General features: G+C 37.0%; 1 protein-coding gene across 1 annotated transcript in view; it reads left to right on the top strand.

Annotated features, from left to right (window-relative positions):
* RAD51B (RAD51 paralog B) overlaps positions 1-25,794 on the top strand; it is a 352,771-nt gene that overhangs the window by 176,853 nt on the left and 150,124 nt on the right. Inside the window, exon 10 of the mRNA XM_070938226.1 lies at positions 8,610-8,688. Coding sequence (XP_070794327.1) covers positions 8,610-8,688 — 79 coding nt within the window. The remainder of the gene's footprint in view (positions 1-8,609; positions 8,689-25,794) is intronic.

The raw sequence follows: 25,794 nt of genomic DNA on the forward strand, positions 1-25,794 counted from the left end.
ATATTCACATCGCAGGTAAGCATGCATAATAGCAATACTTAGACTTATATACCGCATCACAGTGCTTTACAGACCTCTCTAAGCGGTTTACAGAGTCAGCATATTGCCCCCAAGAATGTGGATCCTACCGACCTTGGAAGGATGGAAGGCTGAGTCAACCTTGAGCCACTCAGACTCGAACTCTTGGAGTGAGCAGTGCATTAGCCCTGCAGTACTACATTCTAACCACTGCTCCACCATAACTCTTCCTAAGAATTTTATTTTATTTTTTTTATAAACGCTTTATTAAACTTTTATTACATTAAAAACATAAAAAAATATTTCACTCAACAACAGCTAGTTGTGGTGTTTTTCTTGTGACAATAATTCATGCATTCTTCCTAAGAATTTTAATTGCCCTCATGATGAGGTCACGGTTGTTGTTTTTTAAATGACCAATTTTTCAATGTATCAAGGACAATGACCAAATTTTTATCAGTAGCTTTAGCCTACAGAAACCAATTGGTACGTCCTCCTTAGTTTTGAGTGACTTTATTTTATGTCATTTTTATGCATGCACTTTTGTTGTTCTGTACATTTTAATATATGTTGGCTTGGTTTCAGGCTATAAAGCAATGAATAAATCAATAAAGACCATAAAGCAATGAATAAACCCATTTGCTTTTTGCTATCACAATTTGTCATTGAAATCAACTCAGCATATGAAACTAAAATATAATTACAGTAAATAATGAACAATTGTCTGTAAACATTTGCAAGTGAGCACTCTGATACCCATTTAACTTAATAGCCTTTTATGATGGAAATCAGCCATTTTGATGCTAAGTTCATAAACAACCCTCCAGAGCAGGCATGGTTTTTGATCTTGTTTCACTCATTTGTTTATTACAATTTTCTGGCTATCCTTCACCTGTCTTTGATCTACTTTTATAATGGTTTCATTCCATTTGAAACATATATGCTGTTATGTTAAACTGACTGGAACGGAAACTTGGACTATGTGGATAGCATTGTTTGTTTTGTTTTAATTATACTATTAATTCTTAATCCTGTTCTTACATCTGAAGGTTTTATATCTTAGTAAAGAACTGTCCCATAAGATATCTTTAATAATACATGTTCTTTGTTGGTTTTGTTCATCTGAGGTAAAATAAAAAGTAAAGGCTGCTTTGAGTTGAACTCTACTTCTTGGCAACAATAAAGTAATGATTTGCCATTATTCCCTTTTCAGTCTAGTTTATACATATAAAATTATCCAGTGATAATCATCTTTTGGGTACTGTCTATTTATGCCTGCAGTTAAGTGCATATTTGAATGCTCCTCCAACACCAAAAATTCAGTTCAATTGTAAAGTTACTGTATACTGGGGGAGGGAGGGAGGGAGGGAGGGAGAGGAGAAATCTGTCTTATGTCTTCCTGCTTGACATCTTGGATGTCCTTTCAGAGAGACATTTTTATATGCTGGAACTGTTTGTAATATTACTTCCCACATAGTTTGAAATGGTTTGGTAAAATTGTTATTATTTATTGGTTTGTTTGTTTGTTTATTTATTTATTTATTTATTCATATTCCTAAACCACCAAAAACAAAGTGAGGGCTCTCATGGCACTAACCAACCCCACAACTGTGTATTCCTTTGGGCTCCCCACACAAGGCTGCAGAGACATCTTTTGGGATATTTTTTCTGAAAATGTAGTTGGATGCTTTTTCCTTTGGCAATAGTCCAATTAATAATATATGTACCTTTTTTCAAAGACTACTTGAATTTTTAAGAGCTACAATCCTCTTGCAGTCTTATTTGTATGGGAATGGCAGCAAAATTATATCAATTAGTGTGATATATCTTAAAGAGGATACAGGAAGTTCTTGCTTAATAACTCTGGAAACTGGAATTTCTGTCATTAAGTGAAGCAGTCATTAGGTGAAATATCACATGGCCACATCACTTAGTGATGTTATGTCACCAGTTATGTTATGTCCCCAGTGCAGTTGTTAGGCTCTGCAATAGTCATAACTTCAAGAATCAGTCTTAATTATTATTCATTCAGCACCATCATAACTTCAAACAGTTGCTGAATGAATGTTCATTAAAGGAATTCAGGAGTGTAATTGCCACAGTGAACAGCAATTCATATAGAAAGTAGAGCTTTCTGTTCAAATCTTGTGAAGACTTCTGTAGATAGAAGTGCACTTGTTTTATATCCCTGGAAGCATGTTACTGGTATGTGTTTGCCATTGCAAAAAGCTTCCCCAAACTAAAGACAATACAACACAATACAGTAAATAAAATAGTAATGTTATTACTATAGGCAGTAATATAACACAATCACCAGAAAATTATTTAGTAGAAAATTTTGCAAAAAAAATTATATATTTGCACCCACTGTTCTCTGCTACAGATGATAAAGGAGGATAATACATCAGTTAGAATATACACATCTTCTTGGGTACTTGCCAAGTACCATGTCCTACCTGAATATTTATATTAAAAAGCCTTTCAATTAAGGGAGGGTGCATACTGCAAACCTTTTATTGCCAATAATGCTTCTGGGACTTAGTTCGGTCCAAAAAGCTTTCTATAGGGAAAGAAAGAAAGACAGGGAAAGAAAGGGGGGGGAGAGGGAGAGAGAGAGGAGGAGGGTGGAGGGAAGGAGGAAGGGAGGAAGGTGGGTGACTGACTGCAGGCCAATGTATATTTGAAAGTATGTCCACCTGTTCAGGGAAACAGCAAAGGTAAATAGGAATAGTACAGTGCACGGGTGTCAAACTTACCGTGTCATGTTGCCATCACATGATGTTTTGTGATGTTTTTCCCTTCATGGAGCTGGGATGGGCATGGCCTACACGTGACGCATCTGGCCCATGAGCCGCCAGTTTGACACTCCTGGTACCGAGCATTCTGCATGAAACTACACTATAGGCAGTAGCATGCAGTATAATTTGCAGTGTCCTTTCAGTTTCTCTTTTCTGAAATGTTTTCATAACATGATCACAATATTCCAAGATACGCTCACCAATCCAGAAGACTGGAGAACTCTGCCATCATGTTTAAAATAAAGTGGTTTGACTGTGGAGTAGAAGTTGACTTGTCCCACAAGCAATAACCTATAAGCTTTTGTAACATCCAACTACATTGAACACAGCAATGAGTGTTTATGTCTTTATGATGACATTTTTATTTTGTTATATATGGATGTACTCTATATACTCTGTACCCTGAGAATATGCACTCTGTCTCCTTCAAAAAACATTCCCTCAAATTTATTTTATTTTATTTATTTGTTGCCTTCCAGATGTTGCTGAACATAATACTCTGCAACTGTAGTAGCCTAACCAGTGGTGAGGTTTGCTAAGAGTTAGAGAGCCACAGTACAACGTAGCACACTGATGATTTCTTTTCTGTATATATTTCTTGCAAGTATATTATTGCTATTTCTTTTATTAACATATAGTAAAGAATAAAACATCCCTTTATGGACCTAGCTTAAACATTGACATTCATTTGGGTGCTGGATGATGACAAAGGCACTTATATAACTAGAGGAAGAATCTCAAACTTTCATGAGTAGATCCGGAATTGATAGGGCTAAACCAAAGCTGCAAGGAAGTGTGATCACCAATGATGCCAATATTGAAAAAGAAGGTCTGTATGTTTTACAAACATACATATAATTGGACCATGGAATGTGAAAAGGGAAACTTGTAACTGTTGAAACCGAAATACAGTACAGTACAGTACAGTACAGTACACTAAATTCTCCACCCAACGAGAAGGTGCGTCTCAGGTAAGACCAACGCCCCTTTTAAGAGTGTTCTAATTTAGCAGTAATGGGCCACTTTCAGATGATTATGTGATATACTATTCAGGGTCTAAAATGAATAAATGGCAGTGATATTTTTAAAAAGGACATCACCTAATTTATATATATACAGTACATATATATATATATATATACATACACCCATAGCTGGCCGGATCATATCTTTTAGAAACGGTGGCTATTTCATGAATGAAATATTATACAAATATTATAATATAAAATGCTATATAACCTTAATAAAAATGTAAACTTGGACCACATTAAGGAATATATTGCAAATGGCCTGTTATAAAGTTTCAGAAAAGCACATAGTACTACTGATGAATCATTGGAATGACAAAGTTGGGGAAATAGAAGAATCTAGAACAGGGGTGTCAAGCTCAATTGCATCTCAGGATGGATCGTTATGTTTTTTGCCTTTGCGGAGCTGGGGTGGGCGTGGCTTGCGCAGGCGGGCGGTATGCGGCCTGTGGACCACCAGTTTGACATCCCTGATCTAGAACTATGGGAAGATTTGTACTGAGTAAACTCAATTACAGGTAGTCTCTGCTTAACTACTATTTGTTTAGTAACTGTTCAAAGTTACAACAGCACTGAATGAGGACTGAATGCAGCCAGGTGATCTCAAATCTGATGCTTGGCAACCAGCTCACAATCATGACTGTTGCAGCATCCTGCAGTCATGTGATTGCCATTTGCACTTTTCATGAATAGATCTGAGTAGACTACCTTTCCTGAGTAGACCACCTTTCAACCAGCAAAGTCAATAGGGAATCTGGTGGGAGGTGGCAACCTTAGAATTTGTGAGATTCACCTAATAACCACACCTGGAACTTCAGTTATAAGTTGACATAATTTCATGACATTGCTTAGTGTCATGATTCCTGGGCCCAATTGCTGCCATTAACTGAGAACTACCTCTAAAGCAGGGGTTTTGTAGTGATAGTTCTTTGTTGCTGGCAACTGCTTTGAACAGCAGAAGAGGATAAGTAAAGGCTATACTCTTAGATATCAGCAGATGGATAACATTAGAATCAAATTGACTACATAATAGGAAACAGAAGTTAGAAAAATACAATACATTCAGCCAGGGCATTTCCAGGTACATATTGTGAAACAGACCATGTAGATTTCAAATATATAGAATAAATTTATCAAATTAAAGATATTAGGTGTTTCAGCAAGACTGAATCTGAAAGACATACACTAAAAACATAATATAAATTAGACAACCTATTATCCATTGGGTCATTGTTCCAGATAATTGCCTAAATAGAGAAATAGAATGATCACAGACAAGCAAAAAAGCAGTGGAAGCTAGAGCCACGTCCAACTTCCTTCTGGCTTCCCCATTGATGTTCCTTGTGAGAAACTGGCATAGAATTTGGAAATGGCTGATACAGCCGCAACTTTGCTAAATTTCAATCCCATGTGAGTAATGGGTCCTGGATTAAATTTATTATTTATTTATTATTAAAATTTATATGCCACCCTTCTCCCGGAGAACTCGGGGCGGCTCACAACCATCAAGTAAAGTAAAAGCAATAACAATAACAATAAATAAAGTTAAAAAATACAATTAAAATCCCACAATTAATTAAAAACTCCCAAACAGATCAGACAATTTGTTTAAAAAGCCATGTCTTCAGGTCTTTGCGGAAAGAATGGAGGTCAGACGCTCTCCAGAGCCCAGTGGGTAACTCGTTCCAGAGGGTCAGTGCGGCCACAGAGAACGCCCTCATCCTGGGCGCCGTCAGCTGACATTGTCTGGCAGACGGCACCCGGAAGAGGGCAGTCCTATGTGAGCGCACTGGGCGGTGGGAGGCCAGTAGGAGGTACTCCTGCAAATACCCCGGGCCCATGCCATATTGCCATCATTTTTCCCAGTTGAAGGTTGCAGACATATAGGAGAGTTTTAGTAATATAGAAGACAAGCCATGCCCCAATGAGTCATTACTTCAGAGAAATTGTCTTACCTAAACAAAGAAACAGAATGACTGTGAGTGGGCAAAAAAGGAACAGGAGTGATTTCTGACTTCTGGTTGCCTTCCCCCAATGGGTTTCCTTTAGGAAACTGGCAGGAAGCATAAGAAATCTCTGTTCCTCCCTTGAGAGTGCAAGAAGTGCAGTGCAGAACAGGAACAGTGCACAGGTTGGGAAGGTTGCCACATGGACATTCTCAAGAAATGTTATATGAGTCAGGGAAAGCCCACAGGTGTGGCATAGGTCTGGGAAGGCTTGCCGGGGATAGCACAGGTCAGGGAAGCACAAAGTGGCATGGACCAGGAAGGGTAAGGAGTATGATAAGGATATATATTATTGGCATATCTGTTTAATTCCAGTAGTAAATACAATAACGTAGCAAACAAATGATGGATTAAAAAAGCAATTATGCTTGACAAAGTTGCAGGAACTAAAAGGGAAAGACACAGATATAGCAAATAGACAAGATCAAGTATATTGTTGGAATGCCCCTGAAAGGTCTGTGGATTGTCCCTGGGATGGGTTGAGGTGAAGGCCATTTGTCTGTAGAGTCAGCAAGAGTTGGACCCAACTTGATGACACTTAACTATTGAAACTACAAGAGCATAAAAGCCTTAGTAAGACCCTCACTTTTGAGTAAATATTTCTTCATTATAGCCATAGTTCTTCAAGGATTGTCTTCATCCTGATGACCCAGTTGCCTCTTTCTTTGAAGATTGTCTCTTCCTTAGGGCAAAAGTAATTTGCCCTAAGGAAGGGGAAGCGCTTACATTGCAGGTTTGCACCATGAAGCATGTCATTGCATTTGCCTCCCATCTAGAGCTGCCTTTGCTGGCATTACATTACTCAAAGCAGACCACTGACATTGGTTCCTAAACCAGTTCTTGCTGTGTTGTATATTTGTCTGGCAGTTTCATGCCCTCCCAGTTACAAAAGAAATGTGTGGGCTAGCAGATGTTAGATATAAATTGAAAGAGGTTGTTTGTGAGGACAACTCTACAGATGTAGCTTCAAGTAAAATCTGGCATACTTTTTCAATCCTGGAAGGAGCCCAAGCTCTCCTCTCTTCACACCATATTCAATAGTTGTAATTCTTCCTACCCCCTCAGTGTTAAAGTCAGTCATTTATCTTTCCTCTCCACATTAGAATTCAGGTGGACTCTCTGCCTTATTTTATTTTTTAATTATATTATGAACATTTATTAAAGTAAACATACATTCATCACTTAAAATAAAATGAAAATTCATCAAACCTGTCTCCGATATCATTATAAATTCCAGCCAATTATCTCTGAGAACAGCTCAGCACTGCAAACTGAATTGCTTTCTTTCTGTTGAAACTTAGAGGGGAATTAAAGTCCTCTTTGTTAGACATACCCAGTTCTTTTGTTAGACATACCCAGTTCCTGCAACCGTTTATCATATGTTTTAGCTTCCAGACCCCTAATAATCTTCGTGATTCTTCTCTGTACTCTTTCTAGAGTCTCCACATCTTTTTCGGATTGGGTTGACCACAACTAGACACAGTATTTCAAATGGTCTTATCAAGGCAGTATATAGTGCTACTTATCAAGGCAGTATATAGTGCTACATCTGACCTTGATACTATTCCTCTGTTGATGCAGCCTAGGACTGCATTGGCTTTTTTTTTTTTTTGGCAGCTGTGGCACACTGCTGGGTTTATATTTAAGTAGTTGTCCACTAGAACTTCTAGATCCCTCTCACGGTTACTGCTGTTGAGCCAGTAACACCTACCTACGCATTTGGTTTTTCTTGCCTAAGTGTAAAACCTTACTTTTTTCACCACTGAATTGCATTTTGTTGGATAGTGCCCAGTGGTCAAGTCTGTCAAAATCTTTCTGGATTTTGACACTATCTTCTAAAGTGTTGACTATTCTGCCCCACATAGTGTTTTCTGCAAATTTGATAAGTTCCCCTTCTGTTATCTAAATCATTTATAAATACATTGAAGAGTACGATGGCCTCAGACAGAGCCTTGGGATACCTTACTTTATATTTCCTTACATGTAGATTTAGCTCCATTACATACATAAAAATGAAGGCAGTACTGAAAATGAAGCCTGGTGTATTTTCTTTGTCTTTACGAAATGGGTATGACATCACTGTAATTGAAACAGAGTTCTGAAAGAACCAAGAGTGTGCTTTGGATCAGCAGCCTTGTTAAGTGGTGCCCTTAGGGTTACAAAGTTGGAAATGTCACTGTGAAAACCACAGACAAGGAAATTGCTTTCCAGTGTCTTTCCTTTTTTTCCCTGAGGCAGAAATAAGTGAGGAAATCTGCTTCACATTTGGAATGCATACACATTTAGCAGAAATGGCAGCAATAGAATCTCTTTAGAATCTCATAAATTATCAACATCTCTCTAGAATTTCTAGAGAGTTTATAAGATAGGGGCTGCTGTGTTTGTGTTACTTTTATGCTAAAACATGACTGTTTGGCTACAAATGACTAGAAGTGATTCTAGATTCTTACTATGAGAACTCCTGTGTAGGATCTCATTGTATCATATTCTTTCTTGGTTTTCATCTTCATGCAGGGTTGGTTAAACACATACCCTGCTGTGTATTTCAGCAAAATAAATAAAAAATTATATTAAGACAATGTGGAACTTTGGATAGTTTAAATCAATAAATAGAACCTAAAGTATGAATGGTGGAATAAACTCTTTGTAGAGCCAGTGTGAAAAAATATATTAGAAGTGCTGTTTATCCAGCTGAGTTGCTCTGGACACCTTAATAATCACTATACCATATGCGGTTTTGTTTTGTTTTATTTTTGCAGATCCTGGTTGCTAAGACCCCTATTGCTCCATTGACATCTTTCCTATACATTATTGAAAATTCTGGTTTGGTTCTCCAAGGTAAGACTATGATAAAATGAGCTTTGTCTTACTGTAGTTAATGTTCTGAGGGAAGTAAGTGCTTAAAGCTGCTTCTCCCAGCCTGGTACTCTCCACATGTTAAATTTGAGCTCCCTGAATTCAACAAAGCTATTTTCCAGAGAAAATGGGAGTTGGTTCAACCCTGGAAAGTGTCAGACTGAAGAACGTAAATCTTAGTTGAATCTAGTTCTTTTAAACTGAATTTAGTAAATGTTTCATATAAGGCAGGTCAATATTAGGCATTTTATATTGATGTTTTCTGAATTCTTGTACCTATGGATGCTCCTGAAACTTTGGTGTTAACAAAAATAAATTTAACTGGGGCAATAGCCATTGTAATTCACCGAGAGTGAGTTGGGTAGCCATATAAATTTTCTTGAATAAATAAATTTCATTGTATGGCTGTATCAGATAATGAACAATCTGTTGCTTTTACAATAATAGAGGAACATGTATAAGAGTTTGCCTTGGAGAGATGTCTTAGTGTTTCACTGTTCAGAAAAAAAAAGTTGATTGTGTAATAATCTAGGTATACCATCTAAAAGTGAGATATATTTGATTGAAAATATAATGATGTAAAACACCTAATGTGTGCACATAGATTTTTGAACTTTTGCTTTATCTCTGAAATGTTTTTCTGTTGTTTGTTTTCTATATGAATGAGTTACTGTAAATGTCAAAAATATATTTTCTGCTTTCAAAAATTTAACAAAATCACAGTTCTGTTGAATTATGAGTGGATTATTCAGATATTATTTACCCTTCAGCTTTATGTCAAATGAGCTTTGGGTTTACAAGTGGGATGTGATACCCAAAATAAAAAATCCTATAACTGAACTCAGAATTTCCCTGACTATTCAGTCGAAACCATCTTATTTATGGGAAGAGCTGATTAAATAGATCATATATTTAAACAAATGTGAGATTCCTCTATTAAGATACTAGCTCATACAGACATTGAGAAAAGCAGAATATTTTATAGAGGCTGGTGTTAATGCTTTCTATTAGAAATCAAGCAAGGACACTGAGCTTGTTGATCAGAAAGGTCAGCAGTTCGGCAGTTTGAATCCTTAGTACATCTGGTCCAACCCCCTGCATGAGCAGGGGGTTGGACTAGATGACCTCCAAGGTCCCTTCCAACTCTGTTACTGTTACTATCAAGTTACACATCCTTGAGTTGACAGAAAAGTACACCTATGTGAAATTGACTATTCCCATGGCTAATCCCTATCCTATCTCTCAAACCTCTGTCTGCCAGCTGCCAGTCACCTGAATATTCTCCAAAATACTGTGTGACAAAGCTTAACACATTTTACCTATCCGGGGCTGCCCAACAGGGAAAAAAATACGATAAACCTGTCTCACTCATGGGCTGAGGATGAGATGAAGGTGACATCGTAAGGGCCTGGCAAAATAAAGAGATTGCCAGGGCAAATTTGCGCTGTGATTAGGGCACATGGGAATACAACCAATGTATTTATCAGTATCAAATTGTTTATTATCTTTTTCTGTACATTCTTTATGTTGGTTTGGCAACTACCTGGATAATCCCTACAGTTTTCAGACATAGTTTACCATTGCCCTCTTCCTAGCGCTGAGAGTGAGTGACTGGCCCAATGTCACCCAGCTAGTTTCATGGCTCAAGTGGAACTAAAATTCACAATCTCCCAGTTTCCAGCCTAATGCCTTAACCACTATATCAAACTGGCTCGCTGTCTTTTTTTTTATGGTCTTATACCTGAGTGCAGTATAAAACACAAAAGAAAAAAAAATCAGAATACAGTTAACCAATAAACATTGGCAACAATCAGCTCTATAGAGTAGGTTTGTAAGCCACAAATCTGCTGCTGATCTTACCACATATAGAGGTAAGAAAAAGAAAGTATCCAAATAATAAATACATAGAGGTGTTTTCCCCCCCAGCTATCTTAAGGTAGTAGGAAGCTTTATGAAAATGAGAGTCATTTTCAAATTGGAAAATGCATTGAGAGGAGTTAGATAGAAACTGCTGTCTACGCTGGTGGCAGTGGAACATTTTTGTGGTAATGAATGGGCTCTGTTCCACCGGCTGACTGCAGGAGCAACATTTTCATTGATTCTCTATGGTGAGAGTCAGTCAGTGTCAGGAGAAGAGTACATTCAAAGCACATGACAAAGGAACAAGTAGATGAGTGTGGGAACTGGTGAGGAACAACAACTGTCTGAAAAATGAAGTGGAGAGAGGGGGGGAGAGGAATGTCATCATCATTCTGCTAATCAGGAGGCCGTAAAGAATTTGACATTGGAAAACTTACCTGAAATTTCTTTTATGAGGGAAAGTTGGAAGGAAGCTCAAGAAAAAAAAATGGTGGAAGGTAAAAAGACTGATTTAACAGTTTTGCAGGCAATTCCTCCTGCCATCTCTAGGGGATTAAGAGATGGGGGTGAAGTTAGGCTGCAGGTTGTTCTTCTTTTGTTCTCTGGCTTGATGGTTAATAAACCACCAAGACAGGATGAGTAGTTAGGGATTTCACTGACTGCTATTTGATGCAGTTTGAGAGGCTCCTCTGCTATTGTTACAGTTAAAATAGAAAGCGGAACTGTTCTTCATTTGCAAAAAGTTTCCAAAGTCCCAGGCTGAGAGTGAAAAAGCTATTAACATGGTAATGCAGCCCCATTCAGGGAGTGCATCAAAATCCCCTTTGTTGATGTAAATTGCTGCTCTATTGCCTGGTCTCTTTGGATCTCATGGTCTAGGTACAAGCACAAAAAATTGTTTAGGGAGAAGGGAAAACTCCACCTCTTATATCATTTTAGCAGATTGCCAAAAGGACCAAGAGCACTGCAGTGAGAGACTTCTATGCCTTTGTAAACCTGAAGTACTCGGGTGGTGAAAAGAATCCAATTATTCAGTCACTCTTTTATTGGACCTTTCAATCTTGAGAAATGCTGCTCAACAATTTGGAGACAAGGATGGCTGGTCAAAGGCTTGAGCTAGATTTGGAACCATGTTTCAAATGCATTGTGTGAAGGAGGGAAAAGATAAGAAGCAGCAGTGAGTCTTACAGGAATTCAATAATGCTGCAGAATTCTGGCTTTTAAAATTCTAATTTTGTAATTATGGTCATTTATACAAAGGGACAAATTAAAAGCCTGATTTTTTTAAAAAAACCCATTGTTGACCATATCCTCTTATTTGGAATTAAACATGGTCATTTGAACTCTGCAAGAATATCCAGTTCTGAATAAAACTGAAACCCATCAAAATATAATGTGTGTTCCATGTTCATGTTACTGTTTCTTCCCATTGAGTCTGATTTAATGAGACTAAACGTGTAGATTCAAACCTGCTTCCCCTTCAAGTCTAGGAAATTGCTTTGCAATTCTGTTTTTTTATATTTTGTTCAGCAAAAGCTCTTTTTTATTCATTAGTCAGATTTGATTCTATTGATGGGATACACATAAGAATAGCTTGGTTTAGGCATCCACGTTGTACTGCAAAAAGAAATATGTTTATATCAGGAAAGGAAAAAGATATGATTCAAATACATTACTGGAATGTGGAGTGAAAGTTTTAATTTTAAGATGTCCTATCTTTAATTGTAGAACCAACATTGAGCAGATTTTTTTTTTTAACATTTCGGTTATAATGGCAGTCTTTGTGAAATCTTATATGAGAGTTAGTTCTGATTAGCTCAAATGTAAATGTAATCTAATTTTAATTTAGGGATTATTCTTTTGAGAGAGATTGTATAGCACGCTTGATTTATTATATTAACTTGTAGAGGTGGAAAATGTAATTTTCAGGAATTGAAAGTATTATTTTACTTACCAGTGATCCCAACTGTGACAAATCAGGTGTGTTCCATTTGAAGTTTTGAAGAAGTAGTTTGTAACCTATCTGACTAAGTGAGTCTGTTTTCTGCCAAACTCCTACAGAGGTTTATGGTGACTGCAGTATGAACTCTCCTAATGTCTGTCCACATTTTTTTCTTCTAATTCTCTTTGTTCTCATATCATATTCACAGGATATATTTCTCTCTCACTTCATTGCTCACCAAAATCTCTTAACAAAATTTAAATAGCATCAGCATTGCTGGTATACATTTACAATGGTACCTTGGTACTCATCATTAATTGGTTCCAGAAGACGCAATGAGTACCAAAAACAATGAATACCAAACAGATTTTTCCCATAAGGAATAATGTAGTGAGTCACAAGGCAGCTGACACTGAATAGTTCTAGCTTGTGTGTTGAGTATCAAACAATGAGTACTGGGGCAAAATTTTCATGTCAAAATGCATTGAGTACCAAATTTGATAAGTTTCAAAGCAGTTGAGTACCAAGCAGTTGAGTACTGTAGAATGAAAGTCCTTCAGATCAGGTGCCCAGGAGGCCAACTGAGTTCCAGGGGTAGACTACATGAGCCTGTGTGCCAGAATGTTACTTACTAGACAAGCTAATCACAAAGTAAAGTTCAGACACAACTCCTGGCAATTGCACAAAATCCAGGTTATCTAAGCAGCAGAGTGCTTAGCTTGAGAACAAACGATCTGAGATGGAGAGGAGGAAGGTAACAATGGCAAATTCCTGATCAGCTATTAAGGGGTTGCTTTTATTTTAATCAAATTGATAATTTGTTTCTGGAGTGTGTTTGTTTGGTATTGTAAGCCATTCAGAATTTCTGTATTTGAGTTGGGTGACCAAATACATCAATAGATGGGTGATTATAATTAGCAATCATATAAACTCAGAAAATAACACGAGGTTGTTCAGGCTGTCCTACTGAGATGAAAACTCTGATGCACAGTTGACATTGGTATATGTTAGCTTCTCTTTAATGCTGTTTGCAATGAAGAAAAAATGTGCTTTGGCACATTTCTCCTGTTAGAATTGCTAGTTTGAAATTTTAAATGTATATCTCATTTTGAGGAAAAAATTGAGGGTGAGGGATTTTTATTATTTATTTCTGTATTTTTTGTTGGGAGGGATCTAGTGAGCACGATAAACATGCCAACAATCCAAGAAGAAAATTATAGTTCTTCTTGCCTTATCACTTCTTTCATATTTCATTATCCCTATTAACAAATCGCATTAATGAATTTTTGAAACATATATATATATATATATAATAAACATGATTAAGAAACAAACTTTATTGGAAAAACATAAGAAACTTGTTTAAACTACAGTACAGAAAAATAACTGGATGGGGAGAAACAAACTTTGATTTAGCTATGTTAAGGAGTGGTTTGGAGTTTTTGGAGGTTGGCGATTTATCATTTTTTTACTCATGGGATTACGTTGTACTTCCCTGGACAGAGTTGGTGAGTAATTTGGGGGTCTTCCTGGACTCACAGCTGCTGCCATGGCTAAGAAGACCTTTCTACAGATTCGTCATCTTACTTGTTGTATACAGAGCATATTAAGGAAAGGGATTAATTAGGACTTTCTCATATCATGGTTTTTCTTCAGTCTCATCAGACTTCACTAGCCTGTGGAAAATATCTACTAGTTATTCACCTTGACCTGGAATGATGCTGTTGAAGAGATGAGTGGCAAGTATAGCCCTCTGCCAAAACTCTGTCCAGGCTGTGCACAAGCCTTTTCTATGATCACTCCCATTTTCTGGAACAGTATTCTCTGTAATATCTACAGGGCCCCAACCTGAGGTGTTTCTGTAAACAGCAGGCCTTAGTGGCTTGTGGCTTTGTGACCCCACTTCTTTATATGTGTTGTATATGTGAAGCAGTGAAGAGAACTCTCTGCCATCTTACAGTAGTCCTTGAGTGATAACCAGTTTCTTAGCAAATGTTCAAAGTTATGAGAGTCCCCCAAAAAGCTACTTGCTACCCAGAGTCGAAGTTCCTGCAACTGCCCCCTTCTGTAGTCACGTGACCATATTTTGCATTCTCGACAGCCAGCCCACCTTTATAGCCATTTGCAGAATCCCCACAGTCACATCACCATGATTTTTCTGGAAACCAGCATTTATTTTCAGTTTCTAGCAAAAAAAACCCCACTCCATAGTGAACAATGGATTCATGTAACATATATCCACTTAATATTACATTCATTACATTACAGTCACGTATATAATCACCACATCCAGTTGATAATCACTGCAAAAAAGGTTATAAAATAAGGCATGATCACAGGATGAGCCACTTAACAACTTCTGACCAAAATTGCAGGTTCAGTTATGGTTATAAGATGTGGACTGCCTTATACAGTGTTTTTTCCACTCCATTGTTATCACTCGTTTCTTGGGTTCCTTTTAAATACAGTAGCAGGGAGACGGCAAAAAGAGGGTGAAAAGGGGATTTATTTGCTCTGTGTGTGTGTGTGTGTGTGTGTGTGTGTGCCCGCGTGCACGCGTGTGTGTCTTGTAGGCTCAGAAAGAAGTAAATATAATAAAGTGGTAAATTGTATAGATTGGTGCTGCAGATTTTTGTCACACAAGGTTAGGAACTGAATTCTTTCCTTGCTGGCTAGGCCAGGATGTCCTTGAGCTTTGCTGTGTAAGCAACTGAGGGTCTATTCACACTTAAATATATTCCTTGGGGTTTTGCATATTTCCTCCAAATGTCCAGGATGCAGACAAAAATAGATCTCAGTTTCAAAAGATACAAAAAGTATTGAAAAATGCACTTATGCTTTAAACAATAACCAAAGTGAAAACAAAATTAAAAAGCTGTTTTGGCTGGACTTCAACTTCTTATGATCTAAAAAGAAGTTTGTCGGTTTAAATCTTAAACTATGTGGGAAAACCAGCTTTGTCTGGATCCGGAAAGTAAAAGTGGCGAAGAAAAACTTTGAATTTCCTCCCTTGTCTTTACCAGTCTGAACAAGAACGGAAAGTAAATAAACAACAAAAATAAATCATTTAAAGAAAAGCATTCTAAATGTCTGGAAAGCCTCTTAACTCTTTTTTGTCTTTTGTTTGACTTTATCCTCATGTTTCATTTCTATGATATAGATCATAGTTTGCCAGCCTCAGGCTTTGGAATACAATCACACCCTGGCTGAGAATTATGGGAATTGGGAAAATGTATTGCAAAGACTTGACTAATTAAGTAGATGTCTCTATGCTACGGGTATGTGATTGACTAACAATATGAATGTGTTTCATCCAAAGTATAAAAGTGAGAAGAGTACAAAAAGTTCTGAAATATTAAGGTGCCTGACCAGGAAAAGAGGCCCTGAAATTACATTGGGGATCTCAAACAAAAACATCCATTCAGTTCCTGAATCGAATGAGCAAAAGCAATAATTTGCATTTCTTTCCTTTCTTCAGTGTTGGTAATATTTTTCCTTTTATTTATCAGTGACTACTCCTCCAGAATTATTTTGTTCTTTCTCACTTTAATTATTTGATAGTATTGTTGAAGTGTTAAATAAAAGCAATGTTTAGGAACAGAATAAAAGTTCATTTTCCTTTCTGTGATAAGATGGTAGATTTGTAGGGTCTGCAAAATATATGCTGTATATCAATATGCCTTTATTTATATCCTAAATAGTGGGTCTTAATGCTATTTTGATTTTTACATTAAGAAGTAGAGTGAGGAATCTATTTTCACTTTTCTCTCTGCTCTCCACCAAAATATGACTCACACAGCTAGAAATTTCTCTAGAATAAAAATGTCTCCCCAGCCCTTATTAGAGGGAGTAATCCCTTTGTTGTACTCTCAAGAATGAATTCCTGAACCTAATGTGTTGTGCTCATCTGTTTTTAGTCAAGTGTTGGAGTAAGGGCTGCCATGAGTTGTCTCCAAAAGGCTTTTACATACAATGGTTGAAAATCTTATATTGATGTGATCTAGTAATTTGTGCCAATAAGACCTCCTGGGAGTGGAAATATAAAACAGAAGAATGGATTTAGATATTTGATTGGCAAAAAACCTTCTGATCATTGTATAAAAGACAAATAAATTTATACCAAAAATTATCTACATTTTATTAAATTCATTTTAATTATAGCGACTTTGATTGTTCATAAGTCGGTATCACTATGCCTATTTTCTAAGGCATGCATTCTATCTTCTTGTATTTTCTTACCAAGCAAACTAAAAATCCATGTTTCATTATTCTCCTACATTTTGTTTTATTTATTAGATTTATTTGCTGCCCACCTCATTTCGAAGCGACTCTTTTAATTCCTCTGCTGCTGCCAAAAATAGCCTTTTAACAGAGATATTTTACTTTAACTAGAACAGTTGCTCCTTTATACTGTATCCAAGTTAAATTAATAATTTTCATATGTTTTACTATTTCCCTTTTAGCTAATTAAATGGACATGAGGAAAGTTTAAAGATTTTCCCCAAATTGGGGAATGCAACACCTTTTTTTACCTATAACAGTGCCAGAATGTTCTATCTTCTACATCAACCCAGGTCTAATTTGGTTCTTTCAAGGAGGAACCTCTGGTCAGATTATCCAAATTGGCTTTGCAGTATTAGAATTATGGGATACTACATTGTAACTACCAATGGTGCTTCAAAGGGAGCCCCTCTGGTAGCTTTGCATTGAGGATGCGGGCCTCTCTCATTTTCAGGGTTAATTGACACCTTCCCCACTCAGTTAGTCTGTTAAAATTAGGCTTCACTGTACTAACAAACCCATTTATTTTATACTTTCTGTTCAAAGCCTTCTGAACTTTCCTTAAGTCATAGATCAACAATTTTTAGAACTCAAACCCTTCAAGTAAACAATGCTCTGTATGGGGACCTAAGAAGCACACCTCTTTTGCAATGCTTGCCCTCTAGAACAGCATCCCCAAGATCCATATGGCTACAGAAGATGTTCTGAAAAGTTTTTGAAAAGTTGGCTTTCCTCTCAGACTTGGGGCTAAAATAAAAAAACTCTTATCAGTTTTTGTTTTGTGCTGTGTTTATTTCTAACAGAAGTGCACAATCTTTTTCCTTTCATCTACAGAGTCAGACAACCTCTAAATTTAATAAAATAAATACAATGTCACAAATTGAGAGAAGACACCATGTCTCCTTTATATTAGATTTAGTTGAAGCAATGGTGTGTTGACTTTTTGTTTGGAAGAGAATGCAGTCAGCATTATGAAATTTAAACTTGCTTCCAACAAATTATAAGAGCTGCTGGTGGGTTCATATAACTGGAGAGGCAACAGGAAATTTGCTCTGGAAAGGGCTGTGATCCTAGAGCCTGGGGTTGCTCCTTGCCTGAAAGATTTGAGTTCTAAGAGGCTCCAATGCCATGATGATTGTTACATTCAGTTTCAGCCACTCTTGTATTAAAAATAACTTAGTTACAATTATTTCATTTCTCCAAGTTCTATTATTAGAATTCATCGTTTATGGGTCTGTTTTGGAGGATAACTGGAAAATGTAGTTGGTTCAAAATATTTTCACTGTGCTGCTAACTGAGACCAGGAACATAGACGTACTTTCATTCAGCATGACTCATAATTTTCTTTATCTATTATTAAACTTATATGCTGCCCATTTCACCAGAGACGACTCTAGGCATCTTAAAGATAACAGTAAAGGTTCCCCTCGCATATATGTGCTAGTCATTCCTGACTCTAGAGGGCAGTGCTCATCTCTGTTTCAAAAACAAAGAGCCAGAGGACTCCGTGGTCATGTGGCCAGCATGATTAAATGCCAAAGGCGCACGGAATGCTGTTACCTTCCCACCAAAGGTGATCCCTATTTTTCTACTAGCATTTTTACATGCTTTCGAACTGCTAGGTTGGCAGAAACTGGGACAAGTAACGGGAGCTCACCCCTTTACGCGGTACTAGGGATTCGAACTGCTGCTCACCCCATTATGTGGCACTAGGGATTCGAAGCGCTGAACTGCTGACCTTTCGATCAACAAGATCAGCATCTTAGCCACTGAGCCACCGCATCCCCTAGGCATCTTAACAATTATTCAATTAAAATGTATTATAAAACATTAAAACAATAAATTGGGACCTTAAATTTAAATTTAAAATTCAGTTAAAATAAAACTGACCAGGATGGAGAGAGAGGCAGCAAAGTGTACATAGAGAGAAGATGGGGTGTTATATAATCCATTAGCCACCTCCAAAATGCCACATATCCCATTGAGGCCCGAGGCTAGTTGACACAGTCAAGTCTTCAAGCTCTTCACAGGGCCAAAAAGGAGGATATGGATCTCACCTTGAAGGGCACATTGTTCCAAACTAACACAATTTATCTAATTTTGGCTTATTATATTTTATCAACCCTACCATGTTTAATATAATATATGAAACTATTCCTTATCAATGTTTTTTAAAAATCTGGCTTTTAACCCAATTAAAGGAATTTTTTTTTACATTACCTTTTCTACGTTCTAAGATCGTCATCAGAATTTCTTTCTTCAACATTATCCTCAGTTCCATTTGAACTGAGAGACACAGTTAAACAAGAGCCTGCGCTAAAGCTCCCACATCTGATCACTGCCTTGGCAGCAGTTCTTCCTGTCCTTCAAGAATATTGAGTGTAGAACCACTGTATTTTAAATAAATGCATACATTCATTCAATCATCATTCATTCTCCATCTTCCATACAGGAGCCCAAACAGTTTATACAATGTTCCTTCCTCCTATTTTTGCATATAACCACACTGTGAATAATTGAACTGATAAATTGAATGGCCAAAATTCACAGCTGCTATCAGTGAGGGTGAATTAGAATTGCATATTGCCAGTAACAGTCCAGCATTTTAACTGTTGTATTACACTACTTCTCAGATAAATCAATTTCATTTCAAATATCTGTTCCCTTAAAATTGAAAAAAAAAATGAAAAAAAATCACTTGTGAAATTTGATTAGGTCATATATAATTGATTATATGTAAAATCTTTGTATGCTTATACTTCTCAGATTCAGAATAGGCTATGAAGCACAGTTGAGAAAATAAAATGAAAACCTCAAAAAAGAGCGGTTGAATCTTTTTCTAATATCAGTTAAGTGGTTTGCTTTTGATATACAGTTTAACTTTTTTGAAGAGAGATTTCCTAAGACTCTGTTGCTCTCTGAGTAAGTTTTTATGCTTGAGGTTGACTACAGATTGTCTCTATTGGAAGTGTGACAAGCCACAGGCTAATTTAACCCATATGTTCTGGCACTGCCCAGGAAAGAAGTGGGAGATTGCATAAACATTACTTTATCCACAGGATCTAACTCTTACCTTTAATCATTTAATATTTGGATATGTATCAGCCATCTGAGCACTCCCAAAGAAATACAATGACTGGATAGCTTTAATGGTTAAGAGAATAATCTCCCAATACAGGAAAGAAATGAACACCCCCAAAGAGTAAGCAGAGGTTACAAGAAATATTAGATGTTGCTTGGAAAGAATAATAATTATTATTTTTTCATCCGTTCAATTGTATCTGATTCTTGGAGACTGCCTGGACAGTCCATGCTGTTTTCTTGGTGAGGTTTTTCAGAAGCGTTTTGCCCTCGTCTCCTTCCTAGGGCTGGGAGAAAGTGCTTGGCCTAAGGTCACCCAGCTGCCTTTGTGCCCAAGGCAGAACTGGAACTCACAGTCTCCTGATTCCTAGCCTTGAAGAGACAAAAAGTGGTGAAATAATTACACGCACAAACTGTAAATGTATTAACTTTATTTAATTAATGTAATCTAATTTTATGTTTACTAATTTTAAAAATTAAAGTTATATTTCTTCCTGGCCCCCATGCAGTTCTGTTTTCTTGAAAGAACTGCATTTTGGAGTGTGGTCTTGGTGTCAGTGTCCAAAAGATCAGGTACAAAACCTTTGGCACAAAAGCAAATAAAATACTCCTACCTTACATTTTACTCAACTTTAGCTATTTCCCTTCCTCTTTTTTCCCTTTCTCTTTTCTAAAAATATCAGTTGGAACTATTCTAAAAGAGAAAAGAAAAGGGAAAATGGTTCTTAATTGTAAAATACTTCTTCCTTTAAAATTGTGAAATTTCAATTAAAAAATCTTTGGTGAGGATGTTAATGTCAACTTTGTTTTCTAGAAGCATATAAATATATTGGATTTATATAACCGACTGTTTTTCTTGACATGTTTCATTCCATAACAAATTTTAATAGCAAATGAAAGAATTTAAGGTTATTTCAGCTACATCACTCATGCCCTTATTCTAATAACTTCTCCAAGAGCACTAAAATATATAAAGAAAGCAAACTGTGCTGGTAATAATACAAATCCAAAATTTATGAAAAGGCAACAAGTTTATTAGACCAATTGAAATGTGTTTAAGTTTCTCAGAACTTTTTACTTGGCAAAGCAGCTAAAAACCCAGTGGAGGCGATGGGTAAAGAGAATGTTGTTTGCTTGATATTTAAGCCATGTATATAGCAGTTCATATTAATCAAGCATGGAACAAAGAATTCCTCTCTTTAACAGAAACACATGAATTCTAACTGCCAATAATGTACCTTGCATTTACCACATATGTCAGTATCAAATAAGCAACTGGGACTGCTAGATAAACACATATAGAAGTAGGTTGCAAAGCTGTGTAAATAAAATGTAGGATCAATAATGAAGAGATTCACATCAGCTTAATGTAGAGACATACCGTACTTTTCGGAGTAAAAGACGCACTCCCCCCCCCCAAAAGAGGGTGGAAATGTTGGTGCATCTTATACACTGAATATAGCCATTTTTGGCCTCCCGAAGCCCCATCCTGCGCATCCTGTCCGGGTCCGTTTTTCACAAGAACAGGGCATGTAGAGGCTTTGGGTGGCCTGCAGAGTGCTCCTGTGGGCTGTGGAGGGCAAAAATGACCCCATTTTTGGCCTCCCAAACCCCCCACGCATCACATTTTTGTCCTCCCCAGCCCCCAGGAGCACTCTGCAGGCCTCCCAAACCCTCTGCGAGCCCTGTTTTTGCGAAAAACTTTTTTTTTCTTGCTTACCTCTTCAAAATCTTGGTGTGTCTTATACACAGGTGTGTCTTATAGTCCGAAAAATACAGGTAAGTGCAATATTTTGTCTTTGTGTTTGATTTTTTTTTTAAATCTCTGAATATTTGGGAGTGAATCAAGGGGGCGGTCATCCAAGGCACTCCATATCTTCCAACCTTTTTTTAAAAAATCACATGTCTACCATATTCCTGCATCAATTACTTGAAAACTTTCAAACTGATCCTTCCTTATCCTAGTGTGACATTTCAGCATAGGGGAAAACACTGAGCACAGTCCTTTCTTTCCCGGATTTTTACTTGGAAATCTTTTAAATCCAGGCATTGAGGAATCAATAGCTGACAGTCAGTTTCCTTCATACCTTAACACTACAAAGATTGAACTGTGTAACATAAAGCCTCCTTCATTTTTCATTTCAAAAGATGCTTTTCCTCCCTTGAGGGTAAAGGCTTACAGGCAAGAGCAGGGAGCGAGAGAACCTCCAGATTTCTAACTAGATTCTAGAAGGTTAAGTCTAAAAGGAGTTAAATTCCATCACCAAGTCTGAACAGGAAAAAAAGAGAAGCGGCCACAGCTGCGTGATTTGGCAGAGGCCGCACCAATTGATCTATTCCCCAAAGGCACAGGAAACGTCAGCACACCACTGTATGTACACAAATCAAACCCATCCATTGAAGAAGGGTTAAACTTGCTTACTGAAGCCTGGGAATACAATGAACAATTTCAGCACCCCATTCATTCCTAGCAGATTTTAGCTCCTCTTTCATTACAGCTTCAGTTTCTGTGGTGTTTTGGCACATCCTTTGGGAGAGAGAAAGAGAGAGGATTCAGGAGAAACTCATTAGTATCCCTCCCGACTCAGCCCTTTTATCTATCGCTTTTTCTTATCCATTGCTTTTGAAACTGGCCAAAAACCCAAGGATTACATGGCTGTGATTAGTGGGATATCTTTACTATCTTTTTGTAAAATTATGATTAACTAGAGAAGCATGCTAACTTGAAAACCAGTTCTTTACCCACCAAAGGAATGGAAATGCTCCCTTACCCGTTTCATTTAATGTCTGCTGCATACAGTACTTTTATGCAAAGATGTCACCCAATTTTAATTTGCAGGAATTGATCTTTTTTTTTTTCTGAAAAAGCATCGTTCTCAAGATGCAATATAAAATTCCCTGAAGAATGATTGGATTAAATAATTGATTTCGCTCCTGTGACTTTCCTCTGAGGAAAGAACTTTTATTTTCTGCTCATTTTCAGATGGATTTGAGGGCTAATCAGTAAATATGTGTGGGAATATCATTTGCATGAAGCTGCTTTCTTAAAGTCATTCAGAAAAGAAACTGAAGATTTACCAAAAAAAGCCCCAGGGGGGGCTTTCAACCTTCTCTTTCACAGTGACATAGACATATATAAAAGTTCTACATATTTACATGCACACCAGGGGTGAAATTCATCAGGTTCTGGAGAACTGTTAGCAGAAATTTTGAATAGTTTGGAGAACCGGCAAATACCACCTCTGGCTGGGAATGTAGATTTTGCAATATCCTTCACCCAGGAGTGGGGAGGGAATGGGGATTTTGCAGTATCCTTCCCCTGCCACATCCACCAAGCCACGCCCACAGAACTGGTAGTAAAAAAATTTGAATTCCAGCACTGATGCACATACATATTCAAGCATTGTATATTGCTTCTAAGATTTTCTAAATTTTTCCACTTTAAAAAAAATAACAACGTGATAAGAGACTTTGCAAAAAGTCCACATATTGGTGGAAATGGGGACAGTAGCTTTCAAATCAACTTGATTAAAATCACCCACTACAAGAAAAGCACCCTCCGAGTAAATAGTTTGTAAGTTACAGATGTTATGATAGAGAATATTAAGAGCCTCATCTCTGTTTGCACAAAGAGGAATATACACAGCTGTAATAATGATAACAGAAAATTCCCTAGGCAGATAGAAGGGTCTGCAATTGATAGTCAAAAGATCTACATCAGGGGAGCACAGAAAGACAATATAGAGGTTGTCCTTGACTTATGACCACAATTGAGCCCAAAATTTATGTTGCTGAGTGAGACATGGAAGATTTAGTCTTGCCGCATGCAGAAACAATTTTTTATGCAAAATATAAGCAACTAGCAATTTGTCATTTAAAGGAAGATGTGGAGAGCAAAGAGACACAGATTTCAACAGCAATTCGAGCAGTTCCACTAGTGTTCCAATCTCACAGTTCAAGGGAGAAAACACACTCTAGGTCTGACCATATGTGTCTAGCCTTTTGCACACATGGGAATAAATTCTTTTTAATTGGGCTAAATTTCTGAGTTGGCTTTCTTTGCTTTGGAATGTAGTATTAAAAGCAATAAACTGATGTGATGTTGCGGTTTAAAAGTTGTACATTCTGTTCAGTTTCCTTGAAAATAATTTTTAATGCAGGTTAATGTCAGGGTTATGAGTCCAGGAAAACATTATATCAGAACAGCTTCTAATTTAGCTGTTAATACAAATAAAACGAAGAGAGAGAGAGAGAGTTTTGCTCCCAGAAAAGGTAGGAAGCCTTGTTGTCTTTAACTGCACTTATGCTAAATTGTGAGCTTTGCTCTATTTGTGAGATCAAAGCTTTGCACTATAACATTTTACCTAGTACTAACTGGCTAAACTCAATATTTTTAAGACTAAAATAAGGCAGAGGAAGTTCATAGGAAACTTGCCTTATTGTAATTATTACTGAGGCAAAATCAGTTTAAAGATTCTTTTACTTTGAATTTCTTGTCACCCTGTCTGTCCCATATAATTGATTTTTAGTCAGATTGATTTAGTAAACTGTATATTAAGCCTTGGGGGTTTTTTTTCTCAGCAAGGTGAACAGCAGATGAATATTTAAACAGACAAGTAATATTTATGGGCAAGAACAGGTCAATGTCTACACTAAATATGGATAGCTTTTTAAAAATATAGCCCTATAATGAGAGTCTCAAAAATATGATTATTTATATTGCAAATATAAATATAGTGGAAAATATGTTGGCTGCATCTGGGGAGAAGACAATATAGAGTGGTTGGAAGAGAGGTCAGAATAGCCTACCAGTGTGCAGAGATTATGAATATGGAAATCACTTTTATGACAAACCTTAGAAATTTGATTAACCTGACTTTGCACAATATTTGAGATTTTGGAAAAATAAATACAAAGACATGTTATAAAATGGGCATTGTGGTTGCAAAATTAATAGCACTTAGACTTACATACTGCTTTGCAGTGCTTTACAGCCCTCTCTAAGTGGTTTACAGAGTCAGCATATTGTCCCCAACAATCTGGCTCCTCATTTTACCAACCTTGGAAGGATGTAAGGCTGAGTCAACTTTGAGCCGGTGAGAATCGAACTGCCAAACTGCTGACAGTTGGCAGTCAGCAGAATTACCTTGCAATACTGCATTCTAACCACTATGGCAAACATAACGTTAGTATGTCCCTTCCTTTTAGCTTCTTCTTGACTCTGTTCCTCCCACTGCCTGTTTTTGTCTTTTCTGGCTTCAGGATAAATGTTGGAAAATTGCATTCAGCCTTTTAACTTTATCCTTATTACCTTTGGTTTGGTTGCTCTTTGCTGATTAACTGTTTTGATGGGGCCATCAGACAGCCACTTGTTTGTTCTCTTTGACTTTTGACATGACACATACTTTCCAGCAATTTCATTGATGTTACCTTGGATCGCTTGCCATTGTTCATTTTGATCTTGCCTTCTAAATTCAGTGGTTCAAACGTATTCTTAACTTCTATACCATAGATAGGTGAGACGTTTCTCACAATGAATTTTTTGGGGAAAGACATAGGAAGATACATAGGAGGAGATAAATCCCAGATGAATTAGTTTCCAGAACAAGAGAACCATTTTAAGTAAAAGTTAATACAAACTGGCTCAGCAGCTTAGGCATAGAAATTATAAGTTCTCAATTACAGAGTTAAATGCTGTCATATTTGAAATAAGCAGAAATAGACAGAGCCCTTTTTGAAATCTGTTCATAAAAAAGAATAACTTATTGCATAAGCAAAACATTGGAGCTGAACCCAATCTAGGAAGGTAGAAGAGGCAATTATGAAGAGCCAATTTCCCCAAAAATAATAATTCTAGAAGAAAATTTAAAATCTAGAAGTTAATATCTCATTATTCAATATCTATAGACCTGCTGATTAATAAA

Source organism: Pituophis catenifer, unplaced genomic scaffold, assembly GCF_029215685.1.
Source record: "Pituophis catenifer annectens isolate HBS135680 unplaced genomic scaffold, rPitCat1.0.hap2 SCAF_1, whole genome shotgun sequence".
NCBI classification, from domain to species: domain Eukaryota; kingdom Metazoa; phylum Chordata; class Lepidosauria; order Squamata; family Colubridae; genus Pituophis; species Pituophis catenifer.